The sequence below is a fragment of the Perognathus longimembris genome, chromosome 7 (genome assembly GCF_023159225.1).
Source record: "Perognathus longimembris pacificus isolate PPM17 chromosome 7, ASM2315922v1, whole genome shotgun sequence".
Taxonomy (NCBI): domain Eukaryota; kingdom Metazoa; phylum Chordata; class Mammalia; order Rodentia; family Heteromyidae; genus Perognathus; species Perognathus longimembris.
The window spans coordinates 6552984-6571025 of NC_063167.1; the positions used below are offsets into that span (position 1 = coordinate 6552984).

An 18042-nucleotide genomic window follows, 5' to 3' on the forward strand; every position below is an offset into this window, starting at 1 on the left:
GCGGGTGCGGGTGCGCGCGCGGGGATGGGGATGGCGCCCTCCGCGCCTCTCGCGCCCTCCGCGCCTCTCGCGCCCTCCGCGCCCCTCGCGCCCGCTTCCTTTTTGTTCTACGTGGAGTCGCAATCGCCTCTACAGGAACAATACTGTACAGCTCGTACTCTTCCCCCCATTCCCGACAGCGAACGCCCCCCACCGTCGCGTCCTTCCCGCGCGCCCCACGGGGGGTGGTGGCGGGGACCCCGCGCGCGCCCCGCGGCGGCGGCGGGCGGGGAGGGGCCGGTTCCAGGGGACCGATCTCCTCGACGTCCCTGCGCGTGCCGCCCGCCCCGAGCCTGGGGGGGGGGCTCCCCCGGCGCCCGCGCGGCCGAGAGCACCTGCTGATTCCCTGAAGACCCGCGGCCCCGGGCGGGCGCCGCAGCGCAGCCCGCGTTCCGGCTTCCGGCGGGGCGAGAGGGCGCGGGCGGCCCGGAGCACCAGGGGGGAGGGGGCCCCGCCTCGGTCCTGAGACGGACTCGGGGGTCCGGAAGCACCGGCGGGGCGGGCCCGGGGCGGGGGGGGGGGGGGGCGCGTGCGCGCGCGGGCGGGCGGCTACGGCGAGGAGGCGGCGGCGGGCGCGGGGCCGGGGCCGCCCAGGGCCGCCAGCGCCGCCGGGGTCCGCGCGCCCGCCTCGCCCGCCACGGCCGCGGCCGCCACCTCGGGCAGCGACTCCTCCGAGTCGGTGCGCAGGTCCTCGTCGTCGTCCTCGTCGTCGTCGTCCTCGTCGTCGTCGTCGTCGTCCTCGTCGTCGTCGTCCTCGGCCTCCTCCTCGGGCAGCTCCAGCTCGTCCAGGTCGTCGTCGTCCTGCGAGGACTCCGTGCCCGGGGCGGCGGCGGCGGCGTTGGCGGCCGTGGTGGCGGCGGGGCCGTCGCGGGGCGGGCCGGGGGCGGGGCCGGGCGGGCCGGGGTCCCCGGCGTTGGGCGCGGCGGCGGCGGCGGCGGCGGTGGCGTCGCCCAGCGCCAGGCCCAGGCCGGCGGCCGCCGTGTGCAGGAAGAGCAGCGAGGCCCCGGGCTCGGGCCGCGGGAGCGCGCCGCCGTCCAGGCCGTGCGCGTGCTCGGCGGCGGCGGGGGCGGCGGCGGCGGCGGGCGGCTCCCCGCGCTCCTGCTTGTCGTGCTTGCGCTTGTGCGAGTCCATCTGCGACATGCCCACCACGGTGTGGCGGCAGCCCGGGTGCGTGCAGTGGAAGTGCGAGCACTTGAGCTTGTACTTGCAGTCGGGCACGGCGCAGTCGGCGCTCGAGCTGAACTGGCGGAAGCCGGCGGCGCTGATCACGTCCTGCTTGCCGTGGTGCTTGCGGTGCGCCGTCACCTTGGTGCTGTCGGTGCAGCGGAAGCGGCAGCGCAGGCAGTGGAAGTGCGTGCTGCTCCCCGAGAACGGGCAGTCGGCGAAGTGGCAGCTGAGCGACGCCTTGAAGCGCTTGAAGTCGTCCAGCACCAGGTTGTCCACGCGGTCGTGGTGCTGCGCGTGCTTGTACATGTGCGTGCGCCCGCAGAACTTGTAGCCGCAGTTCTCGCGCGTGCAGTGGTAGTGCGTGACCTTGAGCGAGAACTGGCACGCCGCGTCCTTGCAGTCCTCGTAGAGGTCGAAGCGCCGGAAGCCCTCCAGCATCATGCCCTCGTCCAGCATCTTGCGCGACGACGCCGTCTTCCGCCGCTTGCCGAAGGGGGACATGTCCTCGATGATCCAGAACCGCTTCTTGGCCCCCGAGGCGGCGGGCATGGAGATGGTGTTCCCTGGGGGAGGAGGGACACGGTGGGGGGGGGGGTCGGCGTGGGCCTCTGCCTCCCCCGCGGCCCCCCCCTACCCCCACCACGCGCGGAGCAGCAGGCCCTGGGCTTCCCTTCCTGGCCCGGCCTGCGGGCCCCGTCTGGGTGGGAAGGGAGGCCGCATCCCCGCGCTGATCCGAGCTGAAGCGGGGAATCTAGGTCGAGAGCCCAATTACCCAAGTTGGAGCCTGGCCAGGGCACCGTGGCGGGGCACCGCTAATGAGGGCCAGGCGGCGCCCCCCCCACCGGCCCACCTGCCCCTGGTGGCCGCCTGTGTGCAGGGCCTCGGGGCCACGCGGACCTGCACCTCCCGGCCCAGAGGAGCAGGGCAGCCTTGCTACCAGAAGCTGCCACTGTTGGGGGTTTCCGCCTCTAGTGGGCCTGAGGAGCCGCCGGAAGCTACACGGCACAAAGATGCTCTGGTCCCTGCTTCTTGGACCAGGATTGCAACCCGGGCTGGGCTGGGGACGGGGTCTGTGTTGGTCATGAAGGCGACTGCTTCCCTACCCCTTCCCCGGAGGCGCCTGCAGTCCCTACATCGTTGGGGGGTTGGGGGGGGCTAAGCCCACCTCCTGCTGGCTGCATGGGCCCTGGGGCGGGCGAGGCGGCTGGTCCCAGCATCCCCCAGCCTGCTCCCGGGCTGGCCATCCTCCGGGCTTCTCCGTGTGGCTGGCCGCTGGCCTCCCCGAGCTGGACCAGAACGCATGGCCCCCCTCTGCCCTCCAAGCGACTACTGCCCCATGGGGGACAAACTCAGCCCTCCTAGGCACATGGAGTGGGCCGGGGCAGGGCCTGTGGGTGGGCTAAATTCCACACAAGCGGGGGTCCTAACACCTGGGGCCTGGCACAGTGCTTGTGCTCAGTCAGAATGCAAGGCAGGAATGAGTGATGAGAGAGCCGGGGTGAAAACCACACCCCAGAGACGGGGGCACTGAGTCCTAGCGGGGTGCTAGACATTGGGGGGCGGGACAGGGGGTGACCACTGCTTGAGCCACGGGGCTTTGCCTTCCCTCCTCAGGCCTCCAAAGGCGGGCAGGGCTCATAGGCTCCTGAGAGCAGCAGAAACAGGCTGTGCCCTGGCCGAGGAGGGGGGCACCGCCTCGGGGCGCCCAGCAGGAACCTGGCAAGAGGGGAAGCCTCGGATGCCATGCTGGGGCCTGAGGCAGCGCCAGGGAGCAGCCCTGGGGCCAGGGCTCCGCTTCACAGGTGCTCCGCTGTCACGGGTGAGGGGTGGCCCTGTCCTTGGCTCTGCCGGCCACAGACCAGGGGCTCAGTGAGGTCCCCCTGTGTGAATTACCTGCGGCGTCCTGAACTAGGGGGACGTCACTTTTGACTGGAGTTGGAGTGGCAGTGGCGGGCGGGAAGCTGGGCGGGCTGCTGACGGGGTGGGCCAGGCCCCGGCTGGCTCCGAGAGTGGCACTGAGCAGAGAGTATGAGAGACAGGACGGAGAGAGGAGGCATGGGAGGGGGGGGAGGGGCGGCCGGATCACCGGCGGGGGGAAGGATGGAGTCAGGGGGGGCTGCAGAGCCCCGCAGGCAGCCGCCTCGTCACCAGCAGCAGCAGGAGGAGGAAGAGGAAGAGGAGGAGGAGCCGGGCAGCCTGGAGAGGGTGGAGAAAAGCAGAAAAACAAAAAAAAGGAAACCAAAAAACAAACAAAAAGAACCAAAATGAGAAATCTGATGGCAGAAGCAAGTATGATATGAAAATATGTGGACAGATGAGCAGAGAGAGGAGCCACGAGGAAGAGGGAGGAGGGGCCGGGCCGGAGCAGCCAGGCCAGCGGTGGGGGGGGGGCAGTGTGGGCAGAGGGCCTGGGGGCCGGCCAGGCGCTAGGCTAGCGGGCAGAGGCCCCCGGGGCCCGGGGGGAGGCTGGAAGCAGGGCTGCTACGGGAGGCCTGCGCCCCTGCGCCCCTGCGCCCGGCCCAGCGGCCTCTGCAGTGAGGGGCGGGGCCTGGGGAGGTGGCCGTGGCAGGAAGCGGCCTCAGTGACCCGCGTCCCCCTGTCCTCGGAGGTCACTGACCGCGAGCTTCCGGCGCTCACCTGCCGCCGTGCTCTCGTTGCCCACGGGGGTGCTGGAGCAGCTGCGGTCCATGGTGGAGGACTCGGAGGACGCGGCGCCCGGGCTGCAGCCCGTATAGTCCATGCCCTCGTCGGTCTCCACATCCATCAGGCTGGGGGGGCCCTGAAAGGAAGTGGGAGTCCCTAAGGCGGAGGCCCGGGGGTTTGGGCTGCCCTGCGTGTGGGGGAGCACGGATGGGGCGGGGCCAGGCGCCCCCCGGGGGCCCGCTCTGCCGTCTCACCTGGGAGGGAGGCACGCGGTCGAAGTTCTTCCCCAGCATCCTCCGCATGTGCTTCCGGGCATGGGAGGTCATCTGGTGCTTGAGGAGGAAGGAGAACTGGCAGCCTTCCCGGATGCAGTGGAAGTGGCTATTCACCTGGTTGTACTTGCAGCCTGTGGACACGGCCCCACCGGCGTGAGCCCCCAGCTGCCCAGGGCTAACGGCACCCAGTGGGTGCCGGGCACTGTTCTGGGCACGGGGGAAGGGAGAGATGGCCCACGGACAACTGGCCTGCAACTTGGGCAAAGGGAATTTTTTCCTGAGGTGCATTTTTGGTGCATACCAGTATTGGGGCTCGAACTCAGGGCCTGGGTGCTCTCACTGAGCTTTCCGAATCTGGGCCTTCCTTCTGGCCTAGCACAGCAGCAGGCCGGCCCCGTCCTGGGTCCCCACACAGCTCCAGAGCCAGGGGCCTCTCTCCCGGGCCCTGTCCACCAGGCCGGCCACCTCCATCTGTGTCGGCCTGCCGTGGGGCACTAAGGTTGCTGCCTGTGCCCCAGACCTTGTTTAGATGATGGGCTGGCTGGCTTCTGCCCCCCCCCTCCCCACCCCCCACCTCTGCTTTGCTTTGGGCTGAGAACAAACAGAGCGGGCGGGGCTGGAACCGCATCGGCCAGGGCAGGTGAGGGCCTGCCCGTTGCCGCGGCAGCAAGCTGCCCAGGTGTCCTGTGTCATCCCCCAGCTTTGTTTGGCCCCAGCTACCACTCAAAACACCCAAAGTTGAGTAAATAATGGGAACTCCAGATCCCCTGACAGCTGTAAACCGAGCCCAGGAGCAGCAGGGCCCCGGGCGTGGACAGCGGTTGCCGGGGTTACCAGGCCTCTCCGGGCTGCGGCTCCTTTTTGAACTAATACTTGAAGGAAAAGTTTGTTTCCTTTCTTTTCTGGCCGTCGTCTTGGAGAAAGTCACCCCGTGCCTACGAAGGGCCAGGGTGCCACGGGCGGCAGCTGCGGGTTGACGCCTCCGCCGCCCGCCACGCCTCCGCCTCGGGAGACTCCTGCCCCATCTGGGCAGGCCCACACACACGTGGCTCCGCTCCCGGGCCCGGGGACCGCTCTGCCTCTGCGTGCTGACCCCCTGGACACCCCCAGCAGCTCGGGCCAGGGGGTGGACAGGAGGCTCTGCTCCCCGTGGGACCTCAGCTCCCAGCCGCCGCCAAGCTCAGAGGGCTCGGTGGCCTCTTCTTCCCACACCCCTGGTCATCGCCTTCCTGGGTCTCCCGTCGCAAGGGCTCTTGCAGAGCCCCACATGTCTGTGGTACCCCTCCTCCAACTGCCAGCACCAGGCCCAATCCTCGGTGCACGAACGGCCACACGGACCCACGAATGAATAACCTGTGGCTCCAGTCAGACAGAACCTCGAGTTAAAGCCCTGGAAAGAAATCCCAGGACGGGGGATCTCTGGGTAACTCTGAAGAGCTAACCTGGCTGCCCTTTGAGAAGGAAAGGAAATTGCAAACACTGGAGCCCTGGATGCCAGCAGTGGGGTTCTGGGGCCCTGTCATGGAGGGGCAAGAGGAATGCCTGCCCCACCTCTGTCCTGGGCTGTTTGGGTTTTGATGCCTTACCACTTGGCCCTCTGTGGCATCTTTGTGGCATGTGGCATCTGTGGTACCTTAAGCACAGAGCTGCATGAAAGGCAGGAGTTGGGGCTGGGAGGAGGGAGGGGGTGGTGAGCCCTGGATCTCAGCTACAACTCCTCAGGCAGCCCCCACCAGCTTTGGGGGTAGGCCTTTACACTGAATCTGATCCTACGGAGGTGGCCCAGGCCACCAAGTCCCCAGGGGCCAGAGTCTCAGTCCCGCCACCTGCTAGGAGCCCCGCCCCGGCCCCGGCCTCTGGTACCTAGTCTGCCGCACTCCTCGCGCTTGGTGAAGTATTTGAACCCGTTGGCCGCCCGCCGCTCTGCCTTCTCGTGCTTCTTTATGTGCCATGGCAGTTTGGTGGTGATGTTGGTCACGAAGTAGCAGCCGGTCCGGAGACAGTGGTAGTGCCCGCGCATCCGGAACTCACAGTGCTGCAGGAGAAGACGGAAGGTCAGGACAGGCAGCGGCTTCGGTGCGTTCCTACCTGTCCCGGACTAGGCCCTTTGCACGTGCGTTCTTCATGCTCACATCCAGAAAACACAGTCATGGAGAGACCTTTCACAGGGCAAAACGCTGTCTGTCCCTTTGGTCACTTCACTAAACTATTCTACCTGGCAAACCTGCAATCCCTAACCAGAGAATGCGCCACATCCAGAGCAGACATCACTAATTTATCTTACTACACTCTCCTGGATGATCTAGGTAGACATTACGAATCTATCCCAGCTCCCCTCCGCATGCCCAGGTTTAGGCAGACATCACTAATCCTGTCTAGCCGGCTTCCTTGTAGGCCCAGATGTAGGGAGACATCAGTAATCGATCTCTAGCAGTTTCTCCTGCCCACCCAGGCCTCAGATCCAACTCCTCAGGCCGTCCCTGCCAGTCTTGAGGGTAGGCTTTTAAACGGAGCCTGATCTGCCCTTTCTTGGCCCGGATAATGCTGTCTCTTTATCTACTCAATGAGTCCATTTAAAAATTCTAGGCCTCTAGAGAGAGGGAGCCAGCTAATTCCAGGATGGGCAGGAATGAAGTCAAGTGCGGTGTCTGCATAGCATTTAGTTGTCCCTGGGGATTAGGTCTGAAACGACAGACCTCACCCCCTTGGCCACACTCTGGACCCCTGATGGAGGCCTTCCGGGGCCCGGGACGGACAGTGTCCTTTTCAGAGTCTGGTGAAGGCCAACTTCAAAAGGGTGTGAAAAGCAGAGTGTTTGCCAGGAGAAGTTCATCCTGGGCCCGGAGCCGCCCCTGCCCCGCCGCTGGCCAGCTCGCCCGCCCGCCCGCCCGCCTGCCCGCACTGACCTGGTTGGGACAGAGACACTGCAAGGAGTAGTAAGCAAACTGGTCTCGGACGTTCACCAGGCTGTTGTTGGGGTTGATGTGGTCCAGGCAGTGGGACTCGGCCTTGCCCGAGGTTTTGCAGACGTACTTGCAGTTCCCGAAGAGACAGTGGAAGTGGAACTTGTTGGCGTACTTGCAGTCGGTGGTGAGGCAAGGATCGCTAGAAGGAAACCACAGCCCAGAAGGTCATTGGCATCCCAATCCCTCCCCCCTTGTCCCGACTGCTTGTGTTGGGGTTCCTTCCTCAGTCACGACTGGTGCAACCCAGAGGAACGCCCTAGGCTGCCCTCCTGCGCAACAGGATGATTCAGCCAAAGACTACAGATCCCAGCATGCATCCCTCCCTCCTTTCCGCTCTGCCTGGTACACCCGGGGTGGCCATAGGCAGGGTGCGCAGAGCATTGCATGCCGGGACATGTAGTTTCCAATGCCACACCTCGGGATTACAGATAAGGATGGCTGCAATAACTTCTTGGATAGGAAAATAAAGGATGGTGCTGCCAGCCAGGCCTGGCAGGGGACCAGTGAGGGCCTAGCTGGCATGGCGTGGCACCGCCTTGGATGTGGCTGACTGACAGGCTGCAGATGGGTGGGCAGCCCTACCAGGAAGCTTGGCTACCACGGAGCCTCAGCAAGTGGGAACATGTGCCCCCTGTCAGGTCCTGCTGAGGCTCACAGCTGTCGGGGCTCCCCAAGGTCAGCCGGGGCCTGCAGTGCCCACCCATTCAGGGGGAGCCATGAGCCACAGGGGCGGAGGGAGCGGGTGGCAGTTGGGGGAACGCGGGGCCCAGCTCCTGCGGAGGCAGAGGGCCAGCGAGCGCACGGCCCCGGCCCGGTGGCCTCCGGGGCTGCCGGGGGGTGTGGGGCGCGAGCCTCTGGCTCCGCCGAGCACCGCTGTGGTCCCCAAGAGTGGACTCGCAGTGGGAACACGGAGCAGATCTGGGAAACTAAGGTGGCTGCCGCTCAGAGAAGGGGAAGAGAGGAAGGGGAGGGGCAGGGAGGAGCCCTGGTCCCCTCCATGCCGTGGGCCCGGCCCCAGGTGCTCAGAGAGGGAGGACAGCTGCTACTCAGGCGGTATAAATAATTCAATTTATTACTTTTATTGAGAACAGGAAGCCGCACACATTACGATACAAAGTCACCGTTCTCGCCGCAAGGAGCCACCACCATCGGGTGAGGAAGGTCCCTCCCCACCCCGGGGGCGGGGGGTGGGGGCTCTGCCCACCGTGCAGGCGGGTGTGGGCCTGGGGGGGGGCCTGGCCCCTCGCTCCCACTCATGGCTTCTGCGTCCTACTCGGCCCGGGCATGCGCCACGGAGGCCACCAGCCACGCGGGGGCCCGCACGGCCCCCTGGCCTGACCAGCTAGCGCCCCGAGGACCCGCCCTCCCAGCCCTCCGCAGCCAGTCCTCGAGGGATCCCCAAAGCCCCCGCCGCCCCCCGCGGCTGCTCAGGAACAGGCTGAGGGGCTCTAGCGGCAGCTTCTTTGGCTAGAAGGACGCGGCCTGGGGAGCGGCCGCGCCGGCCTGAGTGCAGGGCGAGGAGCGGGGCCTGGGCCGCCCGGCACACCCCTCCCGAGACGCAGGGGCGGGGGGCGGCTCAGGGAGGGACTCACTTGTCCTGGAACTGCAGGAACCCGGGTTTGACCTGGGGCTTGGCGCTCTCTAGAGACGTCGTCGCCAGGGGCGAAGCGGGCAGGTGAGGCACTGACGCGGGGATCTGAGGCATCTGGGGTATGGTGGAAGCCAGCTGCTTCCAGGCGAGCAGGGTGGGGGTGGAGGGCACCGAGGCCGGGCTGGGGGAGGGCCCCTCCAGGGAGGGCCCGGGGACCGCGGTGCCGGGGGGCGCCGGGGGGGACGAGGGGGCCAAGGGCGGCTTGGTCTCGGCGGCCGAGGCTGGGAAGGAGGCCTCGGAGGATCCTTTGGCTGCTCCTCCCTCGGTCCGGAAGTGGAAGCTGCGGGAGGCACGAGAGGGCGGCTCAGGGGGGCAGTGGGTCGGCTCTCCCCGGCCGCGCGTGGGGTCGGGGTGGGGGGGGAGAGGCCCCATCCCCAGCTCGGGGTGGAGCGGCCCTTCCCCGTGCCCAGCATGGGCTTCAGTTCTGCCATGACCTTCTACCGGGGCAGAGGGACACCGGCTCTGAACTTGGGTCTGGCGCGGGCCCTGGCTCCATCTTCCTGGTGTGAGCCGTGTCCGTCCCCAGCCCTCCCCGGACGGAGCGAGCGGGTGGGCAGGCCGTGGCTGAGGAGCCTCTCTAAGGCTTCCTAGGTAGGACCGGACGGTCAGCAGGCGTTTGTGTGGACCCGCGGCTGGGGAGCAACGCTTAGCGAGGAACGATCTGCTTTCGATGTTTACAAGTCCTGAGTTCAATTACCAGCAGCATCGGGGCTGGCCCTGGCCTCCGCGTGACTGGCCAACGCGCCGCATTGTTTTTAGGTCAAAGGGAATCTGAAGATGACGAGGCGCAGTTGGAAAGGCCGTCACGCAGGGTCCTGGCCCTGAGTTGGAGTCTCGCCTCGCCAGCAGGGCTCTGCAGGGGCAGAGCTGATGCCCACCCCACCCCCCCATCTGGTGCTCAGGGCCTCGAGATGGGGCATGCGCAGGGGGTGAGGTGCGAGCTGGCACTGAGCATGCTCACAGGAGGCCAGGCCAAACCTTTCTGGGCAGCACTTCTGACTAGCCAGGGCCTGACTGAAGAGCCGGCCAGGGGCCGGGCACGAAGGGCTCTGGGTCAGTGTCCCGGGGAGCCCCCCCCCCCCACACCTCACTCACTTTGCATGTTTGATGGCCCCATCCAAGGTGCTGAAGAGCGCGCCACACTCCTCCACCACGCAGTGGAAATGGGCCTTGTGGAGGAAGTCACACTGGGCGTCGCAGAAGTCCTTGGTGCCGAACCTAGCAGAGGGGCCGTCCGGTTACCCAGGAGCCTTGGGCGGCGGCCGGGCCCACGGGCCCCAGTCCCGCCCCTCCGCGCGCCTCACCTGCGCAGGTACACCTTCCAGGGCTCGGAGAGCTTGTCCTGAACCAGCGTCTTCACCGCCTTGCCCAGGAAGGGCGAGGGCTCGGCCGCGGGGCTCCCCTCCGCGTCCGCCTTGATGCTCAGCAGGCTGCCGAGGCTGGGGTTGGCCTGAGACATCTGTGCGGACAGAGGCGGTGACTGCGGGGCCCTGACCCTGCCCGGCTCGGAGGGAAGGGGGGCTCCCGGTCTCCCCATCTCCCCAGGAGGCGCAGGGCCTCCCTCCCGGGCTCCTCCACGGCCCGGCTGCTACATCCATCCGTCAAGCGGAAGCCGCCACTCGGGGGACACTGCGACCCATCTCTCCCCAGACTTTGCGGCTCCCTGGTTATTTTCCTGCCAGAGATTTTCAAAAGACGTGCAGCAGCAGCAGCAGGAGGAGGAGGAGGAGGAGGGGAGGGGGAACCCCGATGAATTCCTTCAGAACAAGAGGAGGCATACAAAGGAGGGGGGGGGAGAGACGCATGGAGGGAGGAGGAGTGGGTGGCACAGGTTCCCGGGGGAGGAATGAGGTGGTGCCGGGGGCAGAGGGCGGCAGAGGGGAAAGGACGGCGAGGCCGGCCGCGTCCCACCCACCCCGGGCGGTGCAGCCCGGGCCCGGCTCCCTCTTCAATGCAGTCACTTGTGTAGAGTAACCAAATTAATCTTGCTGCAGTCAAATTTATCATGTGAAGGGGGAAAAATATATTTGAGATGATGTATAATTTACAAAGACCCTGCATTATTTAAAATAAATATTCTGGAGCAAGCTCTCTGGAAGGCGTCCGAGACCATTACTCAATCTGAAAAGTGGGACTTGATGCTTTTCACCCACTTTGGGACCCCCCCCCACTCCCCATCCTTCTTAAACACACAAAAATATATAAAATAAATAAATAACATTAATAACGAAGGGTGAGAAAAGTTAGAGGGTTCTAGAAAAGCTTTTGGAGTCCTCCATCCGAAGGGAGGGGAAAAAAAAAAAAAGGTGTCAGAGGCTGGAATATATTTCTTCAGCCAGTTCATTAAATTAATTTGTAAGCAGTGGCTCTGAAATTATATTCGATGAAAAATGGCCTCAAAATTTAAATGGTACAAACTCATCTTATTAGAGGGAAAACATTAAAAAACAAACACATCCCCCACCCCCAGCACAGCTTTAATTTCTCTGGGTGGGGGAATGGAAGGCGTGTGATGGATGGTTCTTACCTTATTCATAAGCGAGGATAAAAGAGATGAATTTGCCGGGACTGCGTGGCCATTTGATTCATTACTAGAACACACAAACCAAGGGACTCGGCTTAGACATCTGCGGGCCGGGCCCAGAGATGCGCCCCGCCCAGCCGCCGGGCCCCGGCTCTGACCCTGCCCGCCGCAGCCGCCTGAGCCGGGCGACCAGGCCTCGCCGGGGGGCCTGCGTGGAGGGTGCGGTGGCGGGTGGCGGGCCTCCTCTCTGAGGCCTCCTCTGGGGAGGGGGGCCTCCTGGGCCGGGGGGGGGGCGGTCTGGCTCTGCAGCAGCCTCTCCTCACCTGGACTCCTTCACAGTCAGGTCTAGACTGTGATCTTGGGAGGCTTCGTGGGGGCCTGGGGTGCCCGCGCTCTCACCGGGTTCCTGCTTCACCTGGGCCTGGGGGAACCTGGCGGGGGGCACCTGCTGCCCGCTTCCTGCAGGGGAGGGAAGATGGGGTTCAGAGGCGCCTCCCCTGCAGAGGGGTGGGCAGGGGCCCCCCCCCGGGGGAGGCCTGGCTGCTGGTCAGCAGTTCTCCGCGCTGACGTGATGCTTTGCGACGCGGTGCCCTGTGTGGCAATTCTTTAAGTGATAATTATTGCAAAATTATGTCAAAGTTGTCCCGGCTCGGGGCCTCCTGCGGGAGGAGGGCGGGGAGGCTGGGGAGGGGGCCGGGGCGGGGGGGCGGGCACCCTTCATCTTCTCCACCGACTGTCACAGTCGATTTGTGGGGCTGCCGCTTAAGCTTTTATTAAAGACTCTGTTAATGTTGAGGGGAAGTGGCAGATCTGGACTGGGAGCGGCCTCTCCGCGGTCCCCGGCCCGCTGTTGCCCGGGCGACGGCCCTGCCCGCTCTGAGCATGCCCGGGGAGGGCATCTGCTGTGTCAGGACTATCGGGGCTGACGGCCAATCAGGGCGGTTCAAACTGTGTGACCTCGCCCGTCAAGCCGTCCGGGCAAGGGGCTCGGGCCGGGCGGGCGGGGAGCTGGGCACCGACAGGCCGCGGGAGGCTGAGCGGGGCGGAGGGGGGAAGCCGCTGACGGGGTTGGGGGGGGATGTCCACCAAGCCTTGGCCCACAATCCCCAAGTGACTGAAATATTAATCTGCCCCAAGGCGCTACAGCGGAGCGGGCGGCTTCACAGACAGAAAGTGGCATTTTATTAAAAATAAAGGAAAAATGGCTTCCCTCCCCCCTTGACCTTTCTTTTGGAGAAAGGAGATTTTTTGTTGTTTTCCTCCATAAGGAAAAGAAAGTAGTCGGCCGTCCGGTGGCTAAACTCAGGGTGGCCCCCGTCGCGCAGGGAGTGGAAAGGGCCGCGCGGGCCCCGAGTGCCTCTGGTCATTTACCCTCCGGGTCCCCGGGGATACGGGACCCCTGGGCGGCGCCAGCACCCAGGTGGGGGGGGCGGGGGGAGGGGAGGTGTGCGCAGGGCCCTGGCCACACAGCCGTGCTGCCCAGGACAGTGTGGGCCTCTTGCCGTGTCCCCAGCGCCTGGCTCCGTGCCAGCCCCCCCCCGCCAGCCCCCCGCCAGCTGCTCTGTGTAAGCACCCACGCTTGTTGAATGAACGCGTGCGCGGACGAATGGGGCGAGCCCCCACCCAGACGTGAGCTGGACTCGGATCACACGACGGGCTCTGTGGAGGGCACAGAAGGGGAGGAGTGGGGGAAACAGGAAGAGAGGAAGGGACGGAGGAAGGAAGGGAGGGAGGAGGGCGGCCCGCGCGGTGGCCGGCACGGCCGCCAGCGGTGAGCCCGCGGCTCCGGCCTGCGCTGCCCGACGGGGCAGCCTGTGGACAGGGGTGGATGCCCGAGGACAGCCGCACCAGGCCCCTTCCCCGCGCTCCTAGCTGCTCAGGAGGCCAGATCTGAGGATGGCAGTTCAAAGCCAGTCTGAGTGGAAAAACCAGTGACTCTGGTCTCCAATTAACTAATACACCACACACACACACACACACACACACACACACACACACACACACACTCTACTGGGGAGAAGCGTCCCTCAGCCTGGGAGGGCTGCCCGGTGTGCAGGTGTCCGGGCAGTCACCCTGCCACCAGGCTAGACTCCTCCCCTTCCAGGTCAGCTGACGAAGACCCGAGGAAAGAAGGTTCTAGAACAGCTGTCCTTGGGGCTCATGAGTGACACGAGTGTTGGGCAGATAGGGAGCCAGCAGGACACAGAGATACCCAGGGGGCAGGAGCAGTGGCCGGCTCTCCCGGTGGAGAAGCAGAGGAACGGGCTTGCTGGGCCCCAGAGAGGAAACAAACAGAATGGAGACAGAGATCGGGCCAAGAGGGGGTACTGGAGGGCAGGGGTGAGGGGGCAGGGGCCGGGCACCCACTCTTCCCAGCCCGGCCCTGTCCTGCTCCGCCTGAGCACGGGAGCCTGCTGGGTCCGGAAGGCGCTGCCTTCCTGGGCCGGGCCCGGCCTGCTCACCTGGGTCAAAGGTGGCAGAGGGCTTGAGGGCGGCCGCAGCTAGTCTGGCCATCATGGGTGAGATGAGGCCTTTGCTTGCAGAAATCCTCTCCATGATGGAGGCAGGGGGCACCGGGACAGAGGTGGCGGCTCCGGAGGCCGAGTCTCCAGCTCCGGAGGCCACCAGCGCCGGCGGGTCGGGAGCGGCCGAGGCCGGCGCCCCGGACGACACGGCCCCCAGCAGGCCGGGGGCACCCACGGGCAGCGAGGCGCTCCCCCGGCCGGGAAGGAGGGGGAAGTAGGGCGCGGCGGTGGGCAGGCCTGAGTTGGAGAGGGCCAGCGCCAGGGGGATGGAACCGGGCAGGCCCTGGGGCAGCAGCCCGCCGGCCATCTTGCCGCCGGGCGGCTTGGTGGCGCTGGGCGCGGCCTCGGGGGCGGCCAGGGAGGCGGAGGACTGCTGGCTGGTGGGGGAGGCGCTCAGGCTGGAGTTCTTGCTGCTCAGGGCGGAGAAGTCGACGAGGTCGTCGTTGCTGGACTCCTCGTGCTCCGTGTCCTTGGCGCCCAGCAGCGAGGCCGGCAGCCCCAGCGAGCCGGAGGAGCGGATGTGCCGGCGCTCGTGCTTGCGCTTGTGCGAGGTCATCTGGCTGGTGGAGGTGAAGGTGAAGCCGCAGCCGGCGCGGATGCAGTGGAAGTGGTTGGTGGCCTTGCTGTACACGCAGCCCTCGTACTTGCACTCCTCGTACTTGTAGAACTTCTTGAAGCCGTCCTTGGCGTACGCGTCGTCCTTGATGTGGTAGCTCTTGTGCTTCTCGATGTCACACTTGTTCTTGAAGGTGAACGTGCAGCCGGGGCGCCTGCGCGGAACACGGGGAGCCTGAACCCCGGGCCTCGCGGGACTTGGGGGAAGCCCTGCCCGCCTGTAACCCCAGCTGCTCAGGAAACCGAGGTCTGAGGATCATGGCTCAAAGCCAACTCTGTGAGGCTCTACTTACGACCCACGAACCCCCACAACGCTGGAAGCGGAACTGTGACCCAAGGGGTACAGCGCCCATCTTGGCTCAAAATGCTAGGAGACAGCATTCGGGCCCTGAGTTCAAGCCTCAGTACGGGCACACTTACAAACCCCGGGAGGAACAGACGGGAGACCCGGGCCGGAGACCGAGCCCCTCCGCCATTCCCGACCTTGTCCTTTTTCCCCAGGTGGAGCCGGACTCCGGCTGCCCCGTGGACGAGCCCCCCCCCCCCCCCGGGAGTCTCGGCGGCCCGGGCCAGCCCCTCACCGGCAATGGAAGTGCGTGGTCTTCTGCCCGTAGAACTGGCAGTCGGCGGTGCCGCAGTCCTCGGTGGCCCGGAAGCGCTGGAAACCGTCGTTGATGAGCTGCGTGTTCTTCTTGTGGAAGTTCTCGTGGGTCATCACGTCGGAGGTGCTCGTGTACACCTTGTTGCAGCCCACCTAGGCAAGCCAGGACGGCCGTCAGGGGGCGGGAGCCACGCCCGGCCTGCGCGGCGGGGTGCGGCTGGGGGAGCGGAGCCCCTCGAATGACCTGTGCGCGGGGCGGGGCGGGGTGGGCTCTCCACCCTCGGACCTCGACTCACTTCCAGGCTCTCGAGAGGGAGCCACGCCGCGTGGCGTGGGGTGGGCGGCGCAGGCGGCAGCCGCACCTCTACAACCTCCCAGGGGTGGACGGCCCGGACCCCGGTGCCCACCTTTCATTCCGGGCTTTGCCCAGCGGATGGCTCCTGGGCACCGGGCCCTCCCGCCCACCGACGCCGGGCCAGGCCGACAACGTTGCCATATTGAGTAAAAAAAGCAGTGGCCCCGAGCGCGGGGGGGGGGGGGGGGGGGCTGGGCTGTGCCAGCGTCTGCACCATCTCAGGCCCGGAGGGTGGGGGGCGGAGGGTGGGGGGGTGGAGGGGCCCCCCGCTCCTGGGCCAGGTTGTCTCACAGAGCCCATAACAACCCCTGACAGATACGGAGGAGGCGCGGGCTGCTATGTGCAGCCCCGAGTCGCTCCCTCGGGCCTGACACCTTGAAAAAGCCCAGACTCGGTGTGGCATTAAAACAAAGAATTAAACAAAAACCGCCCCAGGAATCGTTCGCGATGCCGCTCTGGGTGCTAAAGCCTGAAAAATGTCGGTCTGTATAAACAGCTCACTGAATTCCACCCCCCCGCACCAAGTATGGCCACAGGGAAGGCCCCCACGCTGGCCACCGGCCCCGGCCCCCATCGGGGCCTCTGAGTGTGGCCCCTGCCCGCGTGCGGGGCGGGGCGGGGCGGGGCGGGGTCGGGGCGGGGCAGGGCTGGGGCGGGGCTGGGGCGTGGCTGGGCTGGGGGCGGGACAGGGGCGGGGCTGGGGCGTGTCATGGGCGTGGCGTGGCGGGGGGCGGGGCGGGGGGCGGGGCGGGGGGCGGGGCCCCCGGCAGGTCACCTGCATGCAGTGGTAGTGGGTGCTCTTCCCGTTGAGGTGGCAGCCGTGGTAGTAGACGCTGCAGTCGTCCAGCGGGCTGAAGCGCATGAACCCGTGCTGCAGGGAGTTGTCGCGCTTCTTGTGCATGTTGTAGTGCCGGATGACGTCCTGCTTACTCGTGAACCTCTGCCAGGAGGGAGCGCTGGGTTGGCAAGAGCCCCTGACCGGGCCAGGGCTGGCCCCAAGGCCCTCAGGTCGCCCTATAAATAACCCCCGACGGGGCCAGGGCAGTCCAGACTGCCTGGTCGCTTCCCACACACTGGCCACGGGCAGGAATGAGCTGGAGGGCTCAGAGACACCCTCTAGCCTCCCCCTGGCTCCCCAACAGTACCCTCCCCTGGGGGCACACAAGGTGCGCAGTCCCCGGCGCCTATGTCAAGGGCTCCGATGGGTGACAAACACCCCAGGGTGGCCATGTGGGCTGAGCTGGCCAAACAGAACAAGCCTGTGCAGCCTGCCCAGCACCGCCAATTCACCAGCCCTGCCCGGCATCGGCAGCCTGGGAGGAGCAGGGAGAGTCCGTGAGCACGGGGCACCGGCTGATGGGCACGGCCGCTGGTCCCCGCCGGACTCCCGGTGAGGGGCGGGCACCAGGCACGGGCTGGATCTGGGGATGTGGGGGGCTGGGGGCCGGCCTGTGCGCCCCACCTGCTCAGTGAAGCTAAGGTGGCCCTGGGTGGACAGGCGGGCGTGGCTCCTACCTGGTAGTTGCACTCGGGGTCTAGGCAGTGGTAGTGCTCGCGGTACTGGTAGGCGCAGTGGATGTGGCCGCAGTGCTGGCTGCCAGAGAACCTGGAGGGAGGAGCGCAGGACGGGTCAGCCGTGGAAGGCCTCTCCGCTAGGGCCCAGGCCTGAGCGGCCTCCCTGTACTGCGGGGCCCAGAGAGCCCGGGGGTGGGGGTGGGGAGAACGGGGGAGACGGGGGGAGCGGTAGAGGCCTGGGGGCAGCAGGGCCAAGCACCAGGCTTGTCAGGAATCCCAGCCGCCTGCCAGCCTCGGCCTGGCACAGGGTGCCAGGTGAGACAGGCCTGGCACCCAGGTGGGTAAGGAAAGTGGGGCAGGCCCCGAACCACGAGCCAGAGGAGGGCCCGACCAAAGACCGGGCGCTTCTGCGGGCGGCAGCCTGACCCGGTCCCGCCCACCCACCCTCGGCCCGGGCCTGGCTCGGGCGGAGACCCCGGCTGCACCCGCCAGGGCTCTGCTGCTGAGAAGTGTTAAAGGGCTCTCTCTGTGCTGGGCTTTTCCTGACACTTGAAACAGTCCAGAGTTATGAATTTTTAAAGCAGAGCATCTGTTTGGCTTCCCATGGTAGGAGCTCACTCTGCAGCCAAGTGCACAGCCAGGAGCCCCCCGCCCCCCAGCCCCCCCCAGCCCCGCCCCCCGCCCTGCTGCCGCTGGCTGGGGTTCCGTGCCACCTTCCCTGGGCGGGGGGCTCTGAGAGCGGCCCCCCGGCAGCAGGGGTGGGGCGGGCGGGGGCGGGGCTTCACTCAGGTCCCCTCGGTGGATGCTGGGGTTTCGGGAGATGGGAAGAAGCCCACTGGATGGGGAGAACTACTCACAAATAAATATTTAAGCGGAAGCTGCCAAAAGGACCATCTGCTAAGGCCCCGCTAATAACGACGGTGGTAATAATCATCAAGAGCGGACGGGGCGAGCGGAGCGGGGAAGACAGAGGGGCGACGGGGCGGAGACACGGAGGGACACGGGAAGCACTGCTGCCAGGCCGTGGGCCCCAGTGGGGCCCCAGCCTTGGGGGGCCTGGTGTGGGGGGGGTTGTTGAGGGTCCTCACTGGCCAGTTCCACTGCCTTTGGGATGGGCAAGAGTGGATCTGGAGTCGAGGGGCACCAGGGCTCCTCTTAGGGGGGCC

General features: G+C 66.3%; 1 protein-coding gene across 4 annotated transcripts in view; it reads right to left on the bottom strand.

The window, feature by feature from the left end:
* Positions 1-457: 457 nt before the first annotated feature.
* Casz1 (castor zinc finger 1) overlaps positions 458-18042 on the bottom strand; it is a 117043-nt gene continuing 99458 nt past the window's right edge. For all 4 annotated transcript variants that reach the window (XM_048350220.1, XM_048350221.1, XM_048350219.1 and 1 more), the window contains 14 exons: positions 16877-16967; positions 16137-16301; positions 14987-15159; positions 13728-14560; positions 11589-11724; positions 11269-11332; positions 10046-10200; positions 9837-9959; positions 8683-9021; positions 7031-7229; positions 5988-6159; positions 4104-4255; positions 3844-3985; positions 458-1769 (listed from right to left, as the gene is read on the bottom strand). In XM_048350220.1, the coding sequence (XP_048206177.1) occupies positions 589-1769; positions 3844-3985; positions 4104-4255; positions 5988-6159; positions 7031-7229; positions 8683-9021; positions 9837-9959; positions 10046-10200; positions 11269-11332; positions 11589-11724; positions 13728-14560; positions 14987-15159; positions 16137-16301; positions 16877-16967 (3925 nt within the window). In that variant the 3' untranslated portion in view covers positions 458-588. The remainder of the gene's footprint in view (positions 1770-3843; positions 3986-4103; positions 4256-5987; positions 6160-7030; positions 7230-8682; positions 9022-9836; positions 9960-10045; positions 10201-11268; positions 11333-11588; positions 11725-13727; positions 14561-14986; positions 15160-16136; positions 16302-16876; positions 16968-18042) is intronic.